Source organism: Crocodylus siamensis, chromosome 1 (genome assembly GCF_052110815.1).
Source record: "Crocodylus siamensis isolate JL-2025a chromosome 1, ASM5211081v1, whole genome shotgun sequence".
Classification (NCBI taxonomy): Eukaryota; Metazoa; Chordata; order Crocodylia; family Crocodylidae; genus Crocodylus; species Crocodylus siamensis.
This window is the reverse complement of record NC_143395.1, coordinates 280,121,774-280,135,237: the sequence shown is the minus strand read 5'-3', so window position 1 is coordinate 280,135,237 and position 13,464 is coordinate 280,121,774. Positions and strand designations below refer to the sequence as shown.

The window sequence follows — 13,464 nt, the reverse complement described above, 5'->3', positions numbered from 1 at the left end:
TGAATATTGACACTCGCGAATGGCAAGTCTGCAAATGGCAAGGGTTTCCTGCACTTTCAACTGTTGTGTGACTTAAATAGGAACTAACAGTTCAAAATGACATTTATTTAACAGTCCTGCTAGGAAATTGTATAAAAGCAAATTGTTGGTATGTGTGCCTCCTTCACAAGGGTGGCACAACACTGCTAAATGGAACCTTTTGTATATTTGGCATGTTGCACTTGAAAGATATGTGCATCAGCCTTTTTAAAATCCATTTTAAATATGAATTTAAAACCATTGTAAATGTATAGTGTTTTGAGTCTGTGTTGGATCTACAACCATTCATTAAAAAAAGCAAAAATGCTTCTAGTGCATTGTTAAACTTCAGTAAACAGGATAATACTGACTTTTTAGGCATATTTGTTATGAAAATGATGAGTTTTGTGGTGCGAAGTATTTGCCAAAGGGAGGCAGAAGCTGCTGTGCAAAGCAGTTTTATCTTCCTTTTTTGTGAGTAATAAATCTATATAAGGATAACAACTAAATTACTCAAATAGGCTAAGTATTTTTCATTTTTCTTATTTACAGTAAAGCTTCCAGAGATACTGGGGAAGATGTGCTTTCCTGACAAAAACCTAAAAGCTTTGGTAAAACACTTTGAGATGTTTCTGAGGTAAGTTGACATCACCTGTTTGTAACAACTACAAGCTTATAATGATCTAAACTTTTAGGAGAAACTAGTGATTTTTTTGCAGGGGGTGCTTCAATGTTTGGCACATGTTGTAAGAAAGGAAATGACCTCTAAGTTACCAGTTTGGGAACCTAAATGGACACAGAAGTAATGAGTCATATTTTAAATTACAAGAGTGAACCTTTAAATGTGGAAACATTAAAAGAACTTCAGAAGTTCAGCTTTAAGGGGAGAAAGCAGAATGTCTACCCATGGTATGTAGACATGAACGTAGTAATGCAGAATTGTAGCATAAAATGTTGGCTAGTACCCATAGAAAACTGCATCTGACTTGTCCTGAAAATATGTTTTTATAAGGGAATATACGCTCTGCATACAGCTGTTACTGAGGGTAGAATCTGAAGCACTGAGGTTACAAAGATATAACTGAAGTAAGAATTCAGTCTCTAGAACCTTATCTTTTTGGTGGTGAGTTTTTAAAGAAAAAAATCCCAGTTTGTGAAGACTTGTAGCTCTAAAAGTGATACTGTAAACTGAATGACATTTTTGTCTGGAAGGTAGAACTTCTTAATGCAAGTATCCAGCTTTGTGTTGTAATATTTTTTCGTGGACCTACTTCAGTACTTGGGGAAGTTGTTACGTAAGCTTTTGGGGATAAAATATCCTTCCTCAGGCTGTATCTACTTCTCTCCTAGATGTAAATTAAACTTCATTACTTTTGTTTAACTTCATTATGTAAATGAAAGTGACCAGTGAACAAGAAAAGTTATCAGGAAACCTGTGAAACAAAAGTTATCAGAAGTAGTTAGAGAATAATTTTAAGAATAGTTCAAATAGATAAACCAAAATTATACATGAGTGTTTTTATATGCTGAGCCAAGATTAGAAGAGGGAGCAAATTAGTTATTACAAGTCATAAAATCCTTGTCTTTTGTAAGTCCATGGTTTTTGTGTCCAGTGAAATTACGAATTGTTACCAGGTCTGTTTTCTGATGGTATTATGTAGCCTTTGAGAACAAGAACTGTAAGGTCAGAGATGGAACTGTAGTTCTGTGACGCATTCTCCCACTAATGGTTGGGCATATATCCTTTTATTATTTTTCTGAGAAAATTCAGTCTGGAGCACACTGTTTCAGTCGGGAGCACATTCAGCCACAAAGTTCCCATGAGGACATTTGGTGCAGTGGTTGGGAGTCATATATTGTGGTAGCTGTGTGTAGGATCCATGGATTCTGATTAGTTTTATTGTGGGGTGCCTTGATCATAGTGAAGGTGAGGATTTTGACAGGCTTTAGATTTGTTGTTAGGCAGGGTTTTGTTCCATTTGGAGTGTGTTGATTAGTGGAGAATGCTTCTCATGAATTTGGCAGGGCTGAGGGGTTATTTGAAAGTCTTTAGACTTAAGAATAGAAATAACTGGCCCTGATCCTATGCCCTGACCTGAGGCATGTGGATACTGTGGAGACACAGATTTTTATTCATGTTTTGGAATGGAAGCTTTTTTTCCTACCATCCATGAAAAATTGCTAGCCCAAAACCTTCGCTTAATAAACTTGGCATTACCAATATGTTTGTTGTTTAAAAAAAAAACAACAAAACTCTTTCTAGACCTGCCTGCTACTTTTTTGTATTTGCAGCTATGTCCAAATGTGCATAAAGAAAATGCACTAATTTTTATAGCTCTAATGTATTAGCTGTAATACCTGATTCCTGCTATTAGTTTTATTACTTCTCAGTACAGTTAAATTTTAATATCAGTTTCTGTTGCATAGATATTAAGGAACTAAATTGTGATGACTGTAAATCTGGTTGAACTTTATAACAGTGTGTGTTAGGCTGAGTTTAGGCAGTTGACACTTAGTTGTGACTGGCTTAGGAGCCAAAGGAATAGTCAGCATTAACCGAAAAGTGACAATAACATATATGCCTTTCAGTATATTGTGGCAAATATGTTTCAGTTTAAAAAGAATATAAATGTGAGAGGTATAATGAATTGCCAATAGAGTGTTACTGATATGGCCCTATGGACTCTTTAACTGTATTCCTTGCAGTATGAATAACTTTTTTCTGAGGGGCTGCCTATGAAAAGTTAGTGATTTTGTAGTCTGAACATCATTGTGCTAGAGCAATTGATTTGCATCTCATCTTGGGGAAAATGGTTCCTTGATTATTAAACTTTATTCTTCTTAGAGTAGTTAATTGTCTGGGTGGTACACTTTTAAACAGAAGTGTTTAGAAGGTTATAGATTTGATTGAAGTGTTTCCTGCATTGTTGCAGTGTTCACTGTGCTAATGCTTATTTAGATAAAACAATCTTTTTATCTTGAAATCAGAATTTCCATACATTGTAGAGAACTTGGAGAACTTGCTGTTATAATGCTCCCTGAAGGAAAGTCTCCAAGTATTGCTTTACAAAAGCTTTGTGCCTTTGCATGCATTTGTGAGTTACTGTAAACCAGTTGTCTTGGCTTTTGTTGCAGTTGTCCTACTCAGTCTTTGAACGCTAGTCTCAAACATGCTCTTCTTGGTAACTCTAGTAATGTCTATTCAAGTGGAGTACTTAAAACCGAAGTACTGTAACAGCATCTTGACTGGAATGGGAGACTTTTTGGTAGCTTTTTTTTATATTTTGGTTTTATCTGTGACAGAGAAGGAAGGCAGAAAAGAACGTAATTTACCAAATACTTAAAAAATCAGCTAAACCTTTATTTTGAAGACAGTTTTTTATCACTATTATTTATAAGCAGAGGAGAAATTTCTTGTTGGAGGAAGCTTGTCTGTTTTCTTTTCAAATTATATCTGGTGTCCAGTTCCATTTCTGGGAAGGAAGATGATTAGGAAATGTTAAGTAAGAATATCTTCTCTTTCCAGTTCTACTGAAATTGTCACCTATATGAAACAGCAACTGTTTTGTATTTATGTTAAGAGACAAGAATCTGCTCACTTGATAAGAGTATAATCATCTGTGGAAACAGGGAGTTTTGTGCAGCAGGCTGAGGTTTCTTCCTTTTCTTTTAAATCCAATTAATGGACCAAAAGGGATTTATGTATTTGCTAGATGTACTGTATTTATCCAAATCCAAGTTGACTTTGAATTTAAAGCCCCTGGCAGATGTGCAAATAAAGGTGCCATGGGATCTGATGCATGAGCCCCACAGTTGTTCTTGCCATTCCACAAGTTCATGGCAGAAGGCATGATTGTGAGATTGAGCTTCACAACCCATAATGCCTTATTGATCATGTAAGGAGAGTCTGGACTCCATGATTCTGGCCTCCCTCTGCACTGGCAAGTAGAAAGCTCTTGTGGCTAGGAGCTGTCAGCTTATTTGGGCTCCCAGCTATGGGGACACACCCTGCTGTATGTTCCTGCACCCTCCTCTCAGGGTGGCTTAGAATTACAGATATAAAAAGTGATAGGAAGGGAATAAAGTATTAAAATACAAAATGAACCTATGTCCCCACTCTGTTTCTCCCCCCCACACGCATGCACTCAAAAGCAGTCCACTCTCCTGTCTGCTTTCTTGCCTCTAAGGAAAACCCATAGGCTTTTTGGCACCAGCCAGTGTAGATGAGGTATTATTTGATTGGTATTAAACCACTTATTATCAACCATGTTTAAAATTTTATTTAACAATAGAATCAGTTAAGCTAACACTAATTTATTCCTAGTGCAGGTGGGGATTTCAGCTCTGAACTTTAGAGAGAGAAATTCACTTTTTCAATTTATAGTTTCATTCAGTCTTTGGGCTGTTGCAGTCTCTTGGATTGAGAAACATACTCTCATAGTCTTAATATACTACTTTTGTCTGGAAGCTCATTTTACAGTATGCTTACTCATGGCCTGATGGATGCTCTAAATTGATATTGAGACCCTGTTCTTCAGTACTTTTCAATCACACTTGAGTTTGCTTTTGGACATAGTCTGGAAAATTGAGATCAAACAGCTATTGTAAGAGAAGAGCATCTACTGTCAGATTCCTTACTAAATGAAAGCTGAATCTATTGTACTTGGCCCATCTACCTATAAATCCTGTATAGTGTGAATTTCCTTCACGGACAAAACTTGCAAAGTAATTTTTCTTTGAGTATAGAACTTCTTGAAATTAAAACGGGTTTGTGAAACAAATGACACTATCCAGTTATGAAACAATTGAAAACGTTGTGTAGTGAGGCAAAATTGTGGTAGCAGTTGAGCAAGGGAACTGACAGGTATGCTGTTACTTTGTGATAACAGTCAGTCAGGTTCATTGAGGTACATGTGTAACTTGGAGTTTGTCTTAAGGTTGGGAAAAGCATATAAAGAGGACGAGGAAAGGTCAAAAAGGTTGCTTGAGAGAAGAGCTTGTGAATGGGTAAGATTGTTTAGCATAAGGTTTTTCCATAAGTATCTAAAGGACAGTGAAAGATACGGCTTTCACTGTGGTGTACTAGCAAGCCTTTGTCAAGTGTAGACGTAATGAGGGGGGAAAAAATGTCTCTAACGGTTCCTTGAGTCCAAGAATTCTTACTCTTAGATTTGATGTTTCTAGAATAGGTCTGGATACATCTGTGGCACAAAGCTATTTTCTTTTTCTGAGTCAAAGGCAATGGAAAGTAGCACAAGAACTGTTCTGTCAGAATCTAGTGATTAGTTGCTCTGCTCACCAGCTGCAACTAACTTAAATCTTCCTGCTATACATTTTTTGTGTTGGGTACAATCTAAAAATTTCCTTTGCACAAGTATGTGCTTTTGGTACAAATTTAATAAAATATATTATTGGATTGATCCTTCTTTTAAAGAATCTGCAGGCTTGTCTCCAAAATGCTGTTTAAATAATGAGTAATTGGAGTTTACAATGCTAGTGACTGGGATAATCTCCCCTTCATAAATGGTTACTATTCTGTATTAGAGGAGCCATTTGAAGAAGAGAGAAATAAATTTAGATCCTTTCCTTCTACATGCTTTGTGTCTCGGGTAACAGTTGTGATTTGGTGATGTTGCTCCCTCTGTACTAGAAATGTCCTTTCAGTCAAATGGATTTACTTTTTACAGCCCCTCCAGAAAGTGACAACTAATCATCATTTTCCCCATTCACTACTTCTGTTGTACTTGGAGTAGTGAGAAGTGTTAGTTTCTAAGATGATGCTTCTGAAATTAGAAATGCATTTATCTTTGTGAAACCACCTTGGCTTTTCAGATTCTGGGAGGTAGTTCTGTAACTAAAAGTTGATAGTATTTTCATTAGAAGCTATTAATATTAGTAGAACTCATTTCATCCCTCAAACCATTAATTCTTAATGTTTTAAGGCAGCTTGCCTTGTATATTGCTAATCTTGCCTCTGCGTCATAAAGGAAGAAAAATATATATAATACTATTAGAGGTGCACTGATATATCAGTCACGTATTGGATTGGCACTGATGCAAAGAAAATTAGCGTTGTCGGCAGTTGGCTTTTTTGGTTGATAATGCCAGCGATAAATGCCACTTGCATATGCATAGCTGCAGCATGCATGCAGCCAGGAATGCAGCTCGGCAGCTTGGAGAGCAGCATCCTGCTGGTAAATCTGTGGGGCAGGGAAGGGGCATAAGCTGCCTGCGGCTGTGCCCTGCCCTGGCATCATATTCACCACCCTGGCTGGGCAGCACCTACCCCAGTCTCTGCCCCACTCCCCCCTCCTCACTGTGGGTGGAGATCGAGGGGAGGGGAGGGACTGGAGCAGGTGCTGCCCAGCCAGGGTGGTGAATATGATGCCAGGGTGGAGCATGGCACAAAACTGCAGGCAGCTTATCCAGGGTGCGTGGGAGGAGGGACGGGGGTTAGCTTCCTGCCAGTGCATGCACCCCTGGGGGAGACATAAGGGGCATGTACCCCCCTTGGATCTGTGCGCAGGGTAAGGGAGGGCTGCCCACTTAGGGCCAGGGGCAGGCCCAGCCTCTTCCCAGAAGGGGGCTGGGCCAGGGGTGGGCTTGGGGACAGCAGGGCAGGCTCAGCTGTGTGGGTCAGGTAGTGGCGCTGGGAGGGGTAGCTACAGGGAAGCTATGGGGAATTTTGTGGTGGCTATAGCTTTCCCTAGCACCACCTCTGCTTGGGGACTGCAGTCTGCTGCCTTTCCCTCAGGAGCTCTGGTGCTATAGCCACTCCAAAACTCGTAGCCAGCACTACTGCTGCCATTGCTTGCTTGTGTAGCTGAGCCTGCCCCGCTCCCACCTGTTCTAGGCGCAGCGTCTGGTCCTGAGCCTGCAGCGGGCAGCCCACTCTTGCCCCACATACAAATTTGGGGGGTGGGGCACATGCCCCCCATATCTCCCCCAGGGGTATGCACAGCAGTGGGGAGCCGCCTCCCTTCCCTACCTCCGCTGTGTCCCCCGGGTTAGCTGCCTGTGGCTCTTTCGCTTCTGGCCCCAGGGTCGCATTCACCACCTTGGCTAGGTAGCGTCTGCCCCTGCCCCACCACTCCCTTCCTCTCCCTCTGTGGGGGCCTCTTTTCGTCCCCATTACTTAATGATTACCTCGTAAGCCCCTTCCTGCCCACAGACTTACTGGCAGGGTGATGCTCTCCAAGCTGCCCAGCTGCATTCCTGTAAATTGACAATTGGATTGGTATCAGCTGATATGGCCAGTTAATAATTGGTTATCGGTATTGGCCAAGAAATTCTTTAGCAGTGCACCCCTAAATACTACTGATACACTGAGAGAGATACAAACAGAGATTTAGTTTAATATTTGACTAGAATAAGAGAATCCTGCCACCATTTTGGCTCTGGGCCACTCTCACCCCACCCCACCATGTTGGGCTGGCTCTTCCCTCTGCTATCACATCAGCCCTGCAGGCAGCAACAGTGCAGGGGGGTGTCCCCACCTCCCCGGTGGTATCCTGACCTTGCTGCCCCCCGACGGTGCTGCCACCACCTCCAAGGAGCAAGGGGTGGGGAATGAGGCCAGCTCCGATGACCTCACCTCCCCCGCTCTGTTTCTTTAGGGAGCAGGGTGGGGGGGCAAGGCCAATGCTGCTGGCCTTGCGCCCCCTGTTTCATCTGCTGTGTTGCTGCTGCCTCCAGGAAGCAGGGTGGGGGATGGTGGGCGAGGCCAGCTGCACCTCGCCATCATGGTGGCCCTCTACTGCGGTGCCACCTCCTGTCCCAACGCTGTATTCACACTCTGATTGGTTGTTTCAGTCATGCAGACTAAGGCTTTTATAATATTAGAATATTTTTTGATTTTGGTTGCTGAATGTAAGATATAAGTTGTCAGCAGCATTTTCTGTAAGCAGTAATTCCTTCTATGTTACTGAAACTCATGGTAATTTAACTAATTGTTTAGTGTCTTCCTATCCAGAAAAAAAATGAATATGTTTTTGTAAAACAGAAGATGCCTTTAAGCTTTTTAACTTGGTGGTCATGTTTAATAAATAATATAATCCAAGGTTTTTGAAGTAATTTAAAACTAAAAACACTTTCAAAATACTGTGCTTTTTTTTTTTTTCTTTTTAAATGAAGAAGTGCAGCTCTAAATCTTGGCTTGTGGATTACATTGGCAATTGCCAATGTATAGTCATGCTACTTCCACTAGAAGTGAAGCATCGAGGTTCATTCCAAGGTTCAGACTATAAATCCCCTAATGTTACTCCATGCCAGCTACCTGCATTATAGTAGCAGGCCAAGATGAAGAACGGCTTTTGGCAGGGCTGCAACTCTCCTTCTTTGCACTTAGATGGAGATGGGTGTTGATAAACAGATGCAAGGCTTGCACTACACTTTTGCTCCATTTTTCTACCACAACACTAGCCAGTGAATAATCAGAATAGTAATTTGTACCAGGTGTAGGGTTGAGGCACGTTTCTTCCCACTCCCTCTGAGCAGCAGGGAAGTGAGAAGCAAATTCAACTGAATAACGTTCTGCCGGACTTGTTCATTTGGAAGTATATATTGTTTTGTACTATGCTTATATTGAAGCCAAAGGTTGTTTCTTAAATAATTCTTAAGGTAAAAATTCTGTCCCATCCAAATATCACTTTGATTAACTTCTGCATTGAGTTCTTAATGATTCTTAGGTATTTGAAGAGGAAAAAGAGCCTTTACCAAGAGTCTGATTTTAACCTCTTGGAAACATTACCCAAGCTCTGTCTGTTGCAGGCTCTACCATTTTATTAACATGGCAGTTCCTAGAGTGAGATAGTTTTAAAACTATGTGGTACTGAGTTTAGAAAGTTGCTTTGATGAGAAATTCCCACCCTTTTAATTTACTGTGAGCTTAGTCGGTGTCTTCTAAATTCAGAATCAAAATCCATGAAGGACTCTTAGCTCAGTTCTTTGCAAGTGGCTCATTTTAACTCTTTTTGTTTCCCTCAGCATCTCATGATTCAAGACCTTTTTTATGTGACTTCAGGAATACATCATTTAGTAGAATTTTCATGCTATGGTAACTTAAAAAGGTGTTATTTTCATTGTCTGTGAATAAAATAGACGTATAATATTTATGGTAGACACTTCTGAGGGCAGGGAAAGTTTTGGCTTTATTATCTCTCTGAATTCTTTTTTATAAGGAGTATGTTTATTTCATGTATTAAATACTGTATTATGTATTTTGGCAAAACTAGCAAAGTGGCATTTAATTGGCAGGTGACCAGCAGAAGTCATATGGTACTGATAAGTATTGCTTCACTCTTGATTTTTCTAATACAGTTGTTCTCAACGTTTTTAGATTCCAGGCACCCCTGCTATAACTTTTGTGAACCCCATTTCAAAAGCCAATTAATTTATTATAGTGCTTACCTCCTTGCATAGGGGCTGGGTGGCAGTGGCGGTGCTGGGGGAGAAAATAGAAGTGGTCCAACAAGGGTGAGCAAGTGGTGGGCTTGCCTCTTCTCATGGGGGCCGGGCAGCGGGAAAGAGGTGAGAGGAGAGGCTGAGCCAGTTGAGAATTGTTGTTGTAACAGCTCTTGTGGTTCTATATTGTTTTTTTATTCAAGGATAAAGACTTAGGACACGTCTATTAGTCTTGGCAACTGCTAAAATATGGAGCTTTTAAAACTAGTTCAGATTCACTGTAAAGTAGCTTCAGTTTCATTGATTTTTGAAGAACAACCTTTTCATTCCTTTAGGACAAAAGATGTAGGGCACCATTGTACTGGAAAACTAGTATACTAGAAACTCTTAAATGGTTCATCATACTTACAATTTTTTAAACTTAGAATAATTTTTATACATTTACTTTCAATACTATCTTATCCTCATATATGCCTTTTTTTCTTTGTACTGCCTTGTCACGTACTGAGCCTAATTACCTGACAGCTTTTATAGGAACCACTAAGAAGGCAGTTGGGTGTGCATATTTACATACAGAAAGCTGTTAGAGATGCAGTGTAGAATACTTAATTAGGCAATACCAGAAAAAGATCATGCGTGAGATCAGGGGTAGGCAACGTTTTTTGGCCTGAGTGCCAAAAAACCCCACAATGCCTACCTTGGAAGGCACCGGAGTGCTGACATGCCAGAAAAACAAAACGAGGGCAGGGGGTACATGACAGGATGCTCTGTTTGTGCCTCTGCCCCCAGCCCAGGCTTCGTGGCTATCAGCAGCTACCCAGAACCTGGGCCGGCTGTAGCCAGGAAGCTATTGCTTCCTCACCCCGGCCCTGGCCCTAGCTGCCTCCCAGCCCCAGACCTGACCCCGGGCTCCAGGGCAGCAGCAGATATTGGCAGTGCTCCCTGCTGTGCTGTCCTTGTTGCTGCTTCTGCAGAGCAGCGTGTGGAACCGGGCGCAACAGGGCACAGCAGGCGGTGCAGAAAGCTGCCTGCTGCTCTAAGCTCCTCGCTGCCCTGGCCATACTTCCCCAGCAGGCGGGGGCAGCAGCGAGGGACACAACCCTGCATGCTGTCCACGCTGCTCCCGTACACACAGGGGAAGTGTGACCTGGCAGCACAGAGCTTGCAGCAGCAGGCAGCTTCCCTGTGTGACCCCTCTGTGAAGTGGTGCTCTGGGTTGCATGTGCTGTGCTGCTGGCCCTGCTGCCGTCCTGTGGGCCCTCTGGAGCACAGTGTGTGTGAGCCAGAGTGGCAGCGCACAGAGGGGCCACACAGGGAAGCTGCCTGCTGCCTGCTGTTTGTGGCAGAGCCACTTGGACCCATGCCTTAAACCAGTTTTGCCAAAGCTTTTCCAGCCCAAAGCACAGTTACGTTAATAAAACTTTTCCTCAGCACGCCTGTTAAGTCATTCCTATCCTCGTACCTATGGTAGCTCATTGCCAGGACAAAATTCTGCGGCACACCTGTTCATTTCTGGTGGCACACTTTTGTGCCACGGCATGCTGGTTGGGAAACACTGCCTTAAACACAAAAGCATCCTTTTTCTCTCTAGCCCTCTACCTCAGTTGACTGTATTACTTCTGGTATTATTTAACTCAACAACTCTGGGGTTCTTCTAATGTGATTTCCTGTAATTTGTTACTTGTGTCTTGAAAACTTGTAACAGCACATTGTGTGAGGGCAAGGTGGTAGAAGTTGCCCGGCAGGGCTTTAAACCCATGTCTCCTTCAGCTTAAGATCTGCTATATGGTACTGGGTAAGAGAGAAATTCACTTAAATTAAAATTTTCTCCACCCATTTAGTTTTCTGTGAACTTTTCTAAACTCATAATTGGAATTAATGAGACTCTTAGCTCAGTTTTCTGCAAGTGGCTCACTTTAACATTTTTCCCCTCAGCTTTAACATCTCAGGGTTCAAGATTTTTTTTTTTTTAATGTGACTCCAGTAATATTTCTCGCTGAAGGATTTTCCTACTGTAGTAACCTAGAAAGGCGTTGTTATGTTTTCATTGCCTAGGATAGCAAGAGAACAGGCTCGATTCCCCCTTTTTATTTTATTTTATTTTTTTATATGAAATAGAGGGACAGACCTCTACCACTCTACACAGTTTCTTGCAGTATTAACTTCTGTGAAATGAACAAATTAAGAGGAAAATGACGAGGTCAGATAGTGACACGTCAAAGAGCTGATCACTGTGTAAAATGCTTGTATTTTATATTGCTCTTGTTATTTTTCCAAGAATTGGGAACTTATTTGATGTCCAGGTAAGAATAACATGTCTAAGTAAATGCACAGGTTGTAGGAAATGCCTTTTCTCATATTTTTGTCTCTTCTTCCTACAACGAATTTGGTTTTTAAATAAGAACTTCTGAGTGTTCAACAATTAATGTATTCCTTTTTAAATTTGCTATATATGTACACAGAGTATTCCTCATCAGGATCCTTTGATCTTAAGAAATGCAGAGCATCAAAAGGAATAGTTACGGCACCATAGTTAAGAATTAGGTTGGAGAGACTGTATGCAGTGTAGGTACAGATAAACTTTTAAATGAATATTTATAAAGACCAGTGGGGGGCCAGCCTTTTTGGTAAATGTGCCACAAATTAAGTCCTGCATCTGCCCGGAGTGCCACTTCCATTCTCTTTCTCTGCTTTCTGCTGCCTGTCCTCTCCCTGATCTGCTGCATGAAACACAGAGGCTGCCTATGATGCTTGTTGGCACATGTGCTACAAGTTGGCTGCCAAAGGTATAGACATAAGTATCTTATACTAATTGACTGAAGTTTTGGCTTCTAAAGGATAAAGTGTACTAGCAGTCCAGACATGTACAGTGAGACCTGAATAATGCACCTATGTTAGCTCTGTTATCCTTTAGTTCCATTGTTTTCCTCACTCATGTGTACAAATGAGCAAATTGGTAAATGTAGGTATGTTAAACTTGTCAGGCCCTGTGGGCCAGATGAATGATGAATGGTATGCAGCTGGTACGCAGACTGGACAAAGGGCACAGGATCAGTCCATGAGTCCCACATGCTGGATAGTGGGGCACTGTGGGGTGGATCTTCAACATCTTTGGGTTTAAAATGTCACCAGAGCTTAGATGTCTTGTCTTTTCTACAATGATTGATGACACATTTGACATAGTTGGCATGTACCATAGTCTGGCCCTGTGCCTCTGTGCTGTCATGAATCATAAAGTGTGACCTTTCTCTAGGGACTCCCTTGCCCCCTTTCCTCGGCCCCCCCCCCCTAAAAAAAGGAGGGGGTTGGACATCAAGAAAAGGGGAGCTTATACTTGGCTGTAGAAACTAATTCTTCCACGTTCTAGCAGCTACATCATTGTTTAGGGAATTCCACTCTCTGCTTATATGGGAGAAAGGCACATGCTAGCCAGATAAAGTGTGGCTGTGATGGAAGGTTTTTCTTCTTTTGCCTTATTTCGAGAAAATGCCAAGTTATACAGCTGTAGAACTGCAGCGACTCAAGGATTTGTACAGCAGTGTCTTGGGAACAGGGAATCCATGAAGGATGGAAGGGACAGATTACTTACAGGCATACACAAGGACTAATGAGGTTGTATTTATTTTTAAGGATACAGATAGTTCATATAGAAATCCAAGAGACAGTATATATATCTGATGCAGAGATAATTACATTCCTTTTTTTAATACTGATGAAAGGTACAGAGTAGGCATAGGGAGTAGGTGCAACAGATGGAGTTGCAAAAAACTTTGTCATCTCTTGCTTTTAGGTGCTTATTCTCAGAAACTATTTCACAGTGAATTTTTCACATGTAGTTTAACTGGGGATTTTGTGTGTAGCACAATCAAAATTCTTGCTATTTGAGGATGAGGCAGTTTTTCTTATGGCTGAGAGCCTTTTACACTTTGAAATTTGGTATGTGTAGTCTTCCATGTGCAGTATATGCTTCTGAGAATTGCTCATCTCACAGTACCTCCTCTTTTTAAACAAAGTCTTTATGGTCTGTTTCTGTGTGTGTTCCCT

At 41.3% G+C, this 13,464-nt stretch overlaps 1 protein-coding gene across 2 annotated transcripts in view; it reads left to right on the top strand.

Annotated features, from left to right (window-relative positions):
- The window catches only part of MSL3 (MSL complex subunit 3), a 42,771-nt gene that overhangs the window by 20,740 nt on the left and 8,567 nt on the right, over positions 1-13,464 (top strand). For both annotated transcript variants that reach the window (XM_090063741.1, XM_090063732.1), the window contains one exon: positions 571-655. In XM_090063741.1, coding sequence (XP_089919867.1) covers positions 571-655 — 85 coding nt within the window. The remainder of the gene's footprint in view (positions 1-570; positions 656-13,464) is intronic.